Below are 12,756 nucleotides of genomic sequence, written 5' to 3' on the forward strand. Positions count from 1 at the left end.
AAAAAACCTGTTGCATCATCTGAGAAATCTTCCCAACAACAGCACACAAACACACACACACATTCAGGTAAATGATAATGATAAAACCTTGCAGTGTCTATCACAAAACTAAAATATGACCCAAAATGAAGAATGGCCCAAACCAAACAAATCTACTTACACCATCTTGTTGAACTTGTCCAGGTTAGACTCCAAGTGGACACAGATACATTGTCTGTACAAAGAAAAAGGCACAACTTCAAATCATTTAAACAAAACAACTACACTACACTTTCAAATAAAAAGAAAACACATCAGTAACCAGGTTAGGTACGTTTATATCTATAATCAATATTTCGGCACATTACTGCCTTCTTCGGGATGGTAAGCTTATGGAAAGAATGGAATGACGGCACGTGACATACAGTGTCATGAAATTGTATGATGATTAATGACGTCATATTGTTTCTCGTGCGTTCTTTCTTTCTCTGGCGTTCTCTGTCTAGCTGTCTATCTTTCATTTGTCTCTCACATACACGTCCACACATTAACACACACACACACACACACACACACACACAATACACACACACATTAACACACACACACACACACACACAATACACACACACAAACACACACGCACACACACACACACATTAACACACACACACATACACACACACGCGCTCTCTCTCTCGCTCACTCTCTCTCTCTCACATATCTCTCTCTCTCTCTCTCTCTCTCTCTCTCTCTCTGTCTCTCTCTCTCTCCCTCTCTCTCTCTCTCTCTCTCTCTCTTCTAAAGAATACTACACTTTCTTCTAAATAATACACAAGTGCAACTCAAGGGCATGTGGCACACAGAAAAAAATAGCACAAAAATAAAGAAAACAAGCAATAACAGTTGAAGAAAATGAACAAATACATTCAGTCATTGCAATAACAAAGCACAACCTAAACAAAAAATCTTAACAATTTAAAATTCTCGGTCGTAGATACATTCCCCAAACACTGTCCTAACTTGAGGGCGAGTTGACTTTGACCAAAATTTCAGTGCCAAAGCTTCTTGCCGTGTGCTTCTTGAAGTAGACTCCATGAAGTCGATCACATCCAATTAATATTAGGCTTAACACATGAACAGAGAAGTACAAAGATGACTTACGAGATTAAGAACTCTCCAACTTGCTCATGAGTGTACCATGAAGGCATGTTGAGCCTGACACGGAATCGCTCCCCAAGGTACTGCAGCATTTGTGTTCGTGTCAGCAAGTTCTGTTCCAGCATGTCATACAGCATGTATGTTGCACATCTGTAACAAATCACTGTCCACTACACTGACATTTACATCCACAAATTGTAATATTTTATACAACGATTGCATCTCCTATCCTTCATCAAACGCACCGAGTATAGATGCCTGTTTTGTACAGGCAAGAAATGCTAAGAAACTTACCTGCTTGCTTGGCGAGTAGGCGAGGGTGTCTATGAATGATTTTGAACTAACCATCCAGAAATAAAATAGGATTGGTTGACATCGAACGAGTCGTCAGTGGTCAGCCAATGCCATGGTTTCTTGCGTGTGTGCACCTCCAGAGAGATGATCGCCATTCTCGCCAAATCTCAGCCCTCCTTGTCGTAAGCAGTACCCCCAAATGCTCTTACTAAACCATCTCATCATCAAGAAATGGAGAGCTGTTAAAGACCGGCTTTTGTGTTTGTATTAAAAACTTCAGATCTTGCATGTTATAAGCCATGACTCACTTGCACACATCTTTAAGCGCTATGGTCTACACATATGCATTCCATGACATGTCATATTGCACTTCACATAATAATCATGTAATCTACAGCAATTCAATACAAGACCTGCTCATCTTACTGGCCAGCACCTTGCAAAAATACACACACACACACACGCACACCCACTCACTCACTCACTCACTCACACACACACACACACACACACACACACACACACACACACACACACACACACACACACACACACACACACACACACACACACACACACACACACACACTCACTCACTCACTCACTCACTCACTCACTCACTCACTCACTCACTCACTCACTCACTCACTCACACACTCACACACACACACACACACACACTCACTCACTCACACACACACACACACACACACACAAGTCACGCTTGTGCTTGACACAGGCATTAATCACTCTGTTAAATACACATAACGCTACTTACCCTTTAAAGAAAGAGTCATCTTCTTTTCCACCTATGAGCTGATCATAGATGTACTTGTCCGAAACGTCCAGCAAAGCCTGCATGCAACAAAAAATAAAGAATGAAGACAACTATACACGTTATGAAAGTGGTTTAACTAATCACTACATAATCCAGGTCATTCATAAAAAAAGAAAACACTGTTTCACCAACATAAAACAGTTAGCCAGGCATGGGAATTCCAAAATAGAAAAAACTCTGAAAATAGGCCACGGTCCAGGGGTTGCCTAGGCCCTGGCGGGGTACAGGGGCAGAGCCCCATTGGGGGGACCAGGGGCCCGAAAAGAAAACAAATTTTTAGCATTTTAGACCAATATTTTGATAGTTCTTGTGTAAGCAAATAATGGAATGCCGCGGACAATTTTTTTCCCCGCTGAAACGTAATTTCCTTTTCGAGGAAATCCGCGATTTCGCGGACAATTCCCATGCCTGGTTAGCAGAAGAACAATGGGGACTGCGCATTTGATAAAAGCTACTTTTCTGATGCTAATTCATAATTCCATGGTTTATCTTAGGCAGAATGTCCCATGCAGAATCACTTTTGAACACTTTAGCAATGACACCAACACATCAGCATACTTTCACAATATTCTAAATACATACAACAAAAATAGATCGGCCACAACAAAATGTAATCTTCATAACAAAACATCATTTAAATTTACAGTTTGACATGTAAAAGACTACCAAACAAGCTTTCATTGTTAAACCAAACCTGCCCTGGCATTCACACACCACTGGGCTTTTACTTGTCAAAATGTACATAATGACAGCACCTGTTCACAACTTCTCTCTTACAGCTGCCTGATCATCAAGAACATACAAGACTGCCACCAACCTTCAGAACCATGATGAGAGGAATGTAGTAGAGCTGCTTGTTGTAGGCAATGCACACTTTCACAGAACCACTCTGGAGGTAGTGCAATGTCATGTTCTGCAGGAAAAAAAACCCAGCATTAAAGTAAAAAAAAAAAAAAGTATTGTGTTCAATCCAGACCTTTGAATAAATCAAAGCACAAATCTCACAGTAAAAATTCATCAAAACCATGTGGTTTAGATTTAAAGGACAGTCCTTCCCATGATCAGTTCTGCTCACCGTCTCAGATCTAGCCAGACCGTTACATGGGGTACAACCATCCCTCCGCTTGGACGCATACCAAAAATCACCATGCTGACTGCTTCCTGTGCAGAGTGAGACTTTTGAAGTAATTGTGTAGATTGACATTTATGGCTTTTAAGAAATTCATTCATTAAAGGCACAGTGCAGCTCACAGCCTTCGTTTTGCGTTTTTGTTGCAGCTGAGTGCATTTACAGTTCAAAAATCCTCCTATGGTAGTAAAACAAACCCAAAACTACCCAACGACGACATCTGTGAAGCTCGACAGTTTCTTGTTCACGCGAGTGCATAAATTAACCTAGTTATTACGTTGGTGTTTGGTCGGAGTTCGATTCAACTTGAGTGATTCCGGCCTCCATTTTGTTTTACACAAACTCATGATGATGTCTGACATAGTTTGCTTAGTGACGTGTCTTTTTGCGCATGATGTGGTGATCTACCTGATCTAAATTTAGATCCAAAAATAGGTCAAGACCAGCCGGGTCCGAGTACAAAATTAATTCGTAATAAAATCGCAGTTCTTGACTCTATGGGTGCAAGTCAATGAAAATTGGTAGTTCTTCTAACGGATAGCTGCCTGAGGTATGACTAAAAGCCCCAGGGGCTCCGTGCACCTGGATTTGACAAGTTCAGTACCTTTAAAAACAACTCTGCACAGAAAGCATCCAGCCTGTTGATTTGGGGTGTGCACGTTAAAGATCCCACGATGGACAAAAGGGTCTTTCCTGGCAAAATTGTATAGGCATAGATAAAAAATGTCCACCAAAATACCCGTGTGACTTGGAATAATAGGCCGTGAAAAGTAGGATATGCGCCGAAAAGGCTGCGATCTGCTGGTCGATGTGAATGCGTGATGTATTGTGTAAAAAATTCCATCTCACACGGCATAAATAGATCCATGCGCCTTGAGTCCGAGTCTGGAGATACGCGCGCGATATAAGACTTGCTATATTTTTAGTATGAGTCCAAGAGGAGGGATGGCCCTATCCCATGTACAAGTCTGATCAGATCGGCAACGGTCAACTTTATTATTTACACGAGAAGGACTGCATCTTAAACTGCATAATTATTCTGTTCCGAATCATGTCCTTTTTATCACTGATATGACCCAAAAATATCAATAACAAGGCATCTTTGTGCAGGATGCCCGATAGCTCAGTTGGTAGAGCACTGGACTTGTGATCGAAAGGTCGCAGGTTCGAATTCGGGCCGGGACGGACACGGGTCAACTTTATGTGCAGACCCAGAGGCGGAAGCCATGTCCCACTCCCGTGTCATCACAATGGCACGTAAAAGACCTTGGTCATTCTGCCATAAGTGCAGGTGGCTGAATACACCTAAAAACGCAGACACTTGGGTAGCGCGACTCCGTTGCTGCTAGCTTTCCACTGGGAGGAAGCGACCCGAATTTCCCAGCGATGGGACAATAAAGTAATGAAAATGAAAATGAAATGAAATGAAATGTACACAAAACGAGACAAATAAACAATGCCAAACAACCTGTGTTTAACCAAAAAGAAGCTTTGCACACTCAGCTCTCTCTCTAGTCAGAAGCATCTCGATGTCATTGTGGAATTTCAGGGTAACTCTATTCTTGGCGATTTTGATGTTTTTGAGCTTTAAACTACGTAAATCATTCTCCATGAAAATATTCTCTTAAATACCATCAACAATACATGATTTAACATTCTGTTATCTTTCTATCCATACCAGGAACGAATATAAACACTATTTCATAAGAAAATAATGTTTCGTCCTTCTTCTGAAAAGCTATTTAAAACGAGTTACGCCAACATTCTAGGACGACGTTGATCTGTTAAATATCATATCATGTTATTCTATACCTTCAAACTATCACTGTCCTGTCATTGTAACACTTACTATGGCACTCTGGTCTAGCCATGCAACATCGTATCATGTTATTCTATACCTTCAAAATACCACGGTCCCGTCATCGTAACACTTACTATGGCACTCTGGTCTAGCTGTACATTGTATCATGTTATTCTATACCTTCAAAATACCACAGTCCTGTCATCGTAACACTTACTATGGCACTCTGGTCTAGCTGTACATTGTATCATGTTATTCTATACCTTCAAAATACCACAGTCCTGTCATGGTAACACTTACTATGGCACTCTGGTCTAGCTGTACATTGTATCATGTTATTCTATACCTTCAAAATACCACAGTCCTGTCATCGTAACACTTACTATGGCACTCTGGTCTAGCTGTACATTGTATCATGTTATTCTATACCTTAAAAATACCACAGTCCCGTCATCGTAACACTTACTATGGCACTCTGGTCTAGCTGTACATTGTATCATGTTATTCTATACCTTCAAAATACCACGGTCCCGTCATCGTAACACTTACTATGGCACTCTGGTCTAGCTGTACATTGTATCATGTTATTCTATACCTTCAAAATACCACAGTCCTGTCATCGTAACACTTACTATGGCACTCTGGTCTAGCTGTACATTGTATCATGTTATTCTATACCTTCAAAATACCACAGTCCTGTCATCGTAACACTTACTATGGCACTCTGGTCTAGCTGTACATTGTATCATGTTATTCTATACCTTCAAAATACCACAGTCCTGTCATCGTAACACTTACTATGGCACTCTGGTCTGGCCGTACACATCTCATTGTGAGACCATACTCGGTGTAATCCTGCCCTCTGGTCTTCCAAGATGGCCGCTTGATGCACAATGGCTACAAGTAAAACAAAAAAGGCCCAGTGCCAAGTTCCTGATCATTGGTGAAGAGAAAGGGTGATGCTATAATCATTCCAACTTCTTTCAGCCCACCTTGCTTCAATGAAATGACAACACTTTTCCCAGAAAAGTGTATGGCTGCCTTAATGGCAGGGAAAACATGGCAATGGATACACTTGTCCAAAGCATGTATTTACGTACGTGGGAGTTGCAGCCCATGGACGCAGAAGAAAATGACAAAACACACACACTCACACCATCAATACTATTCTCCGTGCTTCACAATCGTGGGCAACTGCTTTCATTTTACTTGCAGAGTCCTTAATCATTCAAATAAAGAATATTCAGTAAATCGCTCCTTGTCTCTCAAAACACACACACACACACACACGTGCACAGACAGATAGACACACACCATCAACATTATTCTTCTCGGCAAACTGTGCTTAACAATAGGAGGCAACTGTCTCCATTACACTTGGAGGTCTCATAAAGGAGGGTTCAACTGTATCCTAATATTAACAAGCAAACTCTCACATAGTTTCTGCGTGGCAAGATGAGCATCCTGACGACTTTCTCCTGACCGTTGACGATGAAGTATCCCCCCATCTCCTGCACACCACCATCAATACTACTGGTCAACAAGATGAAGGATACAATCAGTGCATAGGTCACTCCAAAAGACGAAATACTATTTACAATGTATACTACCCGTCATAAGAAATGGGTGTGTTTGAGTGTAGATCTATGTGAAGAGGCCGTTTATTGTAAAACCAGATTTTAGACATTTATACCCCCACCATACTCACTTGTTCATTGTCCTCTTGGCAAAAAACATCAATATTTACTACAGACACTAGTACATGTATTGCGCAAAATATAACTTGTAACTATACCAGGGCAGTACTGGTGAAGAGTACATGGTTAGTGATGGAAAACTTGATTAATGAAAAGAAGAAAACTTACATGCATTTGTAGATCGATACATTATCACATGTATGGCGACTCGCACAGACAGACATACATACAGACAGACAAACACATATGCAGGCACACAGACAAACACACAAGTTCTGTTTTCTTACCTCTGCTTCCTCTCCATGCCTGATGAGGTCTTTGGGTGACAGCTTGGCAAGGTGACATGCATCTGACTGTCAACCAATAGAAAAAAGTCTCCATAATACACAGATTTCAAAGACTATGTTCTCACACAAAACACTACCAGCCAACTCTTACTTCAAGTTCCTGAGACCAAACACACACACACATAAAACATTTGTATATGATGAAATACATGTACACAAACTGAAATTTTCAAACAAATTTAAATCCAATACTATGATGAAGCTTCTTATGCATGACCTTGTTCCAGAAAACCTGGCATAATTCGCACAACCCACTTTGCAGTTACATGTATATTTAAATTAAAACAAGAGGCTTCAAGGCTCACGTAAGAAATCGACAAACAGTAACACAAACTCAATCACTCCGTCACACATACACACACACACACACACAGTAAGCATAGGTGACACTGTGCAAGAAAGCGAGACACTAGATCTAGATCTGTCTGTCTGCATGTAGCCTACTTACAGGGACACGACTGCCAACTAGTCTCGGCCCGCTCAAAATAACAATGACCGAGACTTTCAGTAATTCCTTCGCGTGACGTCTAACCCTCTTACGTCATAATGTGACGTCTTCAAATGACGAAATGTTAAAGTTTCTACCACAGACATACACACGCACGCACACACGCACACACACACAAAGTTACGATCGCATAGGCTACACTTACGTGAGCCAAAAACACCAGCAAAACACGCCCGCCTGCAAAAATCAACAGTTTTCTCTCTCCACGTTTTGAACTTTTTCAGATTCTACACATCGTTTTGGTGTGCACCTTATTTTCTGATACATAAAGACAACGATTTGAAGATTTTCCAATGCTAAAAACAAAAGATTGTATAAAGTTCTGTTTTCTCCAGCACTTACCTTGACCATGATGGGGATTTGTCCAGCATTTTTCTCCACAAATCCCTCCAGTTTTCCATCTGATTTCCACGCCACACGTATCATGACATCCCCCTTGTATGTTGTGCATCGTTCACGGCACTGCAATCAACACTGACTATTAACTGACAAAAAGAGATCTGAAGCTTACCTGTCACAAGTAGAAAATAACATAATAGATTTTATGGAGCTCTTCTTCAGGAACATACTGTAACTGAGAAATAAGACTTTCTGCTCTGCGAAATCACATAAATACAACAGTGTTTAAAATATTGGTTTTTCTTCTCAAGTTAATTCACCTTTTTATTCTTTTTCTCTGTCATAAATGTATTTCTACAATCTACTCTTATGCACTCTACAGTGAAAACTTGTGTTGGTATTTGCTTGGATGCACCATTGTCTGCGTGTGCGTGCATGCGCATGCACATCATATTGAACCCATTGTGACATCATATTGAACCCATTGTGACATCATATTGAACCCATTGTGACATCATATTGAACCCATTGTGACATCATATTGAACCCATTGTGACACATTGAAACTTCAGCTGAGGGATCACAACCTGAATGATTGCAAAATGCCGCATCCTTACCTCTGCAGGATAAACCTTGTTTGTGATGGCAACTTTGTTTGACTCTGGCAGTCGGGGAGACAAAATTGTCATATCCTAAAACAGAGAGAAGTAAATGTAAAACATAAAACAAGGCGTATTCTTACCATAAAAGATTCATACAAACACAGGTTCACAAATGCATATATATATACAACTGTTAAAGCAATTAAATCTGTTGATTGATGACATTTCCAAACAAAACTACTGTGTATGCATTGTGTGCCTGTGTGAGTGATAGAGAGAGAGAGAGAGAGAGAGAGAGAGAGAGAGAGAGAGAGAGAGAGAGAGAGAGAGAGAGAGAGAGAGAGAGAGAGAGAGAGAGAGAGAGAGACAGAACAAGAACAAGAACAAGAACAATTCTTTATTTAACGAGGGTAATAGATCTGCTTTTTTACATCTGGCCCTCGCCCTAAAGAGGGACTAGTCTAAAATTGCTAAAGAATAAGCAAGTACAGCAGTCCCTGCAATGTACGGCCCCCGGCGTGAGCGGACACCTGACATGTACGGACACATTTGCTCGGCACGGAGTGTTTTCCTTCTATATTTGCCCCCCCTTAAACGGACACCTGCAAAACGTGGACGCGGACACTCATTTTCGGTCCCAACAGCAGGTCATACCTCCAATGTACGGACAGACCATCGTCAAATTTTCACCACAACAAAATCGATAACAGAGCAGTCCGGCTCTTGGTAGTGGGAGCTGTGTTATGTACAGTGTATTTCCGACTGAAGAGTGAAAAGTCACTGCCATGCCACATGATCGGCATGCAGTCAATAAAGCCAGACAAGAAGAAAATAAATTACATGATTATGACATGCAGCTCTATCTGCTGCTATTTATTCAAACTGGTTTTCAAGCTTATTCTTGCAAGGCATCTGCACACGCTCCTCTGTGCTGTGTTTGTGTGGCTGCTTTCGTATACATGTCAGTGCATGGTGAGTGTGTTCACTGCCTTGAGGATTTATTTTATCTCTTCTTTTCAACACTTTTCATAAAAATCATTTTTACAGAACGTTTAAAGAACTATTAGGAGTTTATTGTTTAGCAGCCACAAGAAGTGATTAGCATAGACTCAATCCTGTTGTTTGTGTGTCTCTGTGTGTGTATGGGGGAGGAGGTACCGCATGTGGTCACCCCTCCCGTGACCGGACACCTGCAATGTACGGACAGATTTGCTATGGCCCAAGGGTGTCCGTTCATGAGAGGGACTGCTGTAAAGAAAACTACTGCTGTGCTACATGATTATAATAAAATGAAAGTAAGAACATATCATCAATTTACATACAATACATTGCTTGAATGAAAAATGTAAGTTAATTTGACATGAGTTAAGAATTATAGAGTAGATTGCACTGACGCAACAAGCTGAGAGAGAGAGAGAGAGAGAGAGAGAGAGAGAGAGAGAGAGAGAGAGAGAGAGAGAGAGAGAGAGAGAGAGAGAGAGAGAGAGAGAGAGAGAGAGAGAGAGAGAGGGGGAAAGAGAGAGAAAGAGTTTGTGTGTGTGTACCTAATATTTCAAAGGCTGTAATTTGAATGAAATGCGACTGTGTACGGGAAACGCACACACATTGACATTTCAATGACAAAAGCAATATCGTGTTGTCTTACCTGAATAAAAATGGAATACCTCTTCCCTCCTGAGATTTCAAATTGAACTGGCAACATGTGCTGAAAATAAAATATGAAACAATGAGCTGATGTCAAGTTTGCACAACTGGAAAAAGCTATATAATTTAAATATAGATTTCATTAAATAAACCCTGAAACATTATTTTTTCATCCGAGTGGATGGACTTTTGAGAGCAGACAAACACTTTCTTTCTTTCTTTATTTGGTGTTTAACGTTGTTTTCAACCGTTCAAGGTTATATCGCGACGGGGAAAAGGGGGGGATGGGATAGAGCCACTTGTTAATTGTTTCTTGTTCACAAAAGCACTAATCAAAAAATTGCTCCAGGGGCTTGCAACGTAGTACAATATATGACCTTACTGGGAGAATGCAAGTTTCCAGTACAAAGGACTTAACATTTCTTACATACTGCTTGACTAAAATCTTTACAAACATTGACTATATTCTATACAAGAAACACTTAACAATGGTAAAAGGAGAAACAGAATCCGTTAGTCGCCTCTTACGACATGCTGGGGAGCATCGGGTAAATTCTCCCCCCTAACCCGCGGGGGGTAGACAAACACTTGCTTTGTTCAAGATGACTTATTGGAACACAGCATGAGACCTATAGGATGCAACACCTCTAAATATCACATCCAGTCGTAATCGGCTCCTGTGACAAACACATGAAAAACACCTGCATTGGGAATTCAGACAGTGAGAAATGAATAGGTCAAACTGCACATGGGCACGAATGCTCACTAACTTAGAGTAGACAGGGACACACTAACTGAAGTATACACACACACACACACAGTAAAATGCAGGCTATCTCACTATGAACTACATGAAGGTTCATTTCCTGTAGGCATTTTTTCTGTATACAGGGAATGCACCTGGGTACGATACCGCTCAATCTTGCGCCAAGCGCGTGATTCCCCTCAGCATTGATTTCCTTCACTGGCATCCAAAATGCATTTTCGAGGAGGACTCAATGGATTTTTGTATTTCTTCAATAAAAATTGCTGCACTGGATCGAATCTCTTTGCAATATTAGGAAAACACGGATAGAAAAATATCAAATTCTACCAATGTCCCATGGCATCATGTGACTTTCAGCGAGATTGGCAAAACGCTACATGAAATGCACCAGGGTGCATTGACTGTACACAGGGAAGACGCCTAAAGGAAGTGTACCTACAGGTAATGCAACCACTTTAGGTCGACTTAGACCCCTCCTGATGTACTTAGGCCAAAAAAAAAAAAAGGTGTGGTTACGGTAACATAGCCAAAAAAAATAGGGTAGGTAGGTAGGCAATCACTTTTTTTTTTATAACTTTTTTTTCTAATGTGTACAAATTAAACCTACTTGACAGGGAAATAAGTGTGCGACACGGGCGCTTTCGCTTTCATTGCGTTTTTTGCACTCGTTTTTTTGTTTTTTTTTGACAAATGTAATAAAAAGTTATAGGATCGGCCCCTAAAAATAGGGTAGGTCGGGTTACCGTAACCACACCTATTTTTTTTTTAGGCCTTAGGGGTCAACCAAAGTTGACAAACACATCCTTTACTTCAGTATCGATTCTGATTTCTCCTGGATCCATCTTGAATAAACGGCACTCTACTGACAAAAACAGCAGTAAAGTTGCAACTTTGTCACAGCTATGGCAAAGCTTCGCATGTCAAAACTTCAAAGTAGGGGGATGAAGTACTTCAGCGTCTTCGCCGTAGCTGCGGGTTTTCTGTCTAAAGACATCGTGAACTTTGTGAAGTTGAGTTTCGTCTCAATTAAGGATGGATTTAATTTTAAGGCTTAAAACACCAGAAAAAATCCCATTAAACACCATTCAGACAATGCAACATACATTCTATAACAAGTATACCTGTACAATTTTGTTGAGTCCCTCGTGGAGCAGGTAGTTGAAAGAATCAATGTGAGGTTTTGTCAGTTCTTGTAAAGCCTGAAAATGACAGTCATGAACATAACAAAGTTTTGAACAAGGTAATATTAATAATAATAACACTTTGAAAAGCGAAATGGTGTTTCAGGCAAAACACACATCTTTATTTTCTTTTTCTATTATTTTGTTTTTGTCGTTCCAAGTACTCTATCTAATTACTACAAACTTATGGGAGTAACGTTTGTGGTGACAGTTGTGTGGTGTTTGTGTTCGTTGAACAGAGACGAAGTGTGAAAAAAGGAGGATTCGTCTAGTTCTCATCGCAGTCACAGAGGTCACAATACAATTTAATTTCACGTAAAATACTTGAAGTCAATCCTAAAAGAGTTTTAAACATACCGCCCATTGCTGTTCCCTGGGTACACCGCCTTTCATGCTGTATTCTTTTGCCATGTTTGCGAGTCGCTCCGCCATGTGCTTTGGAAGGGAAACTACTCTATATCAGCTCTTGT

The 12,756-nt window shown here is 40.6% G+C and overlaps 1 protein-coding gene across 1 annotated transcript in view; it reads right to left on the reverse strand.

Moving 5' to 3' along the window:
• Positions 1–12,745, reverse strand: part of LOC138982938 (DNA-directed RNA polymerase I subunit RPA2-like) — a 34,178-nt gene extending 21,433 nt beyond the window's left edge. Inside the window, exons 1-12 of the mRNA XM_070356333.1 lie at positions 12,644–12,745; positions 12,227–12,304; positions 10,341–10,400; positions 8,711–8,785; positions 8,097–8,216; positions 7,187–7,252; positions 6,639–6,713; positions 6,001–6,099; positions 3,090–3,185; positions 2,213–2,289; positions 1,144–1,290; positions 161–214 (exon numbers count right to left, since the gene is read on the reverse strand). Of these exons, the coding sequence (XP_070212434.1) occupies positions 161–214; positions 1,144–1,290; positions 2,213–2,289; positions 3,090–3,185; positions 6,001–6,099; positions 6,639–6,713; positions 7,187–7,252; positions 8,097–8,216; positions 8,711–8,785; positions 10,341–10,400; positions 12,227–12,304; positions 12,644–12,718 (1,022 nt within the window). The 5' untranslated portion in view covers positions 12,719–12,745. The remainder of the gene's footprint in view (positions 1–160; positions 215–1,143; positions 1,291–2,212; positions 2,290–3,089; positions 3,186–6,000; positions 6,100–6,638; positions 6,714–7,186; positions 7,253–8,096; positions 8,217–8,710; positions 8,786–10,340; positions 10,401–12,226; positions 12,305–12,643) is intronic.
• Between the last annotated feature and the right edge of the window lie 11 nt (positions 12,746–12,756).

The sequence above is a fragment of the Littorina saxatilis genome, linkage group LG12 (assembly GCF_037325665.1).
Source record: "Littorina saxatilis isolate snail1 linkage group LG12, US_GU_Lsax_2.0, whole genome shotgun sequence".
Taxonomy (NCBI): Eukaryota; Metazoa; Mollusca; class Gastropoda; order Littorinimorpha; family Littorinidae; genus Littorina; species Littorina saxatilis.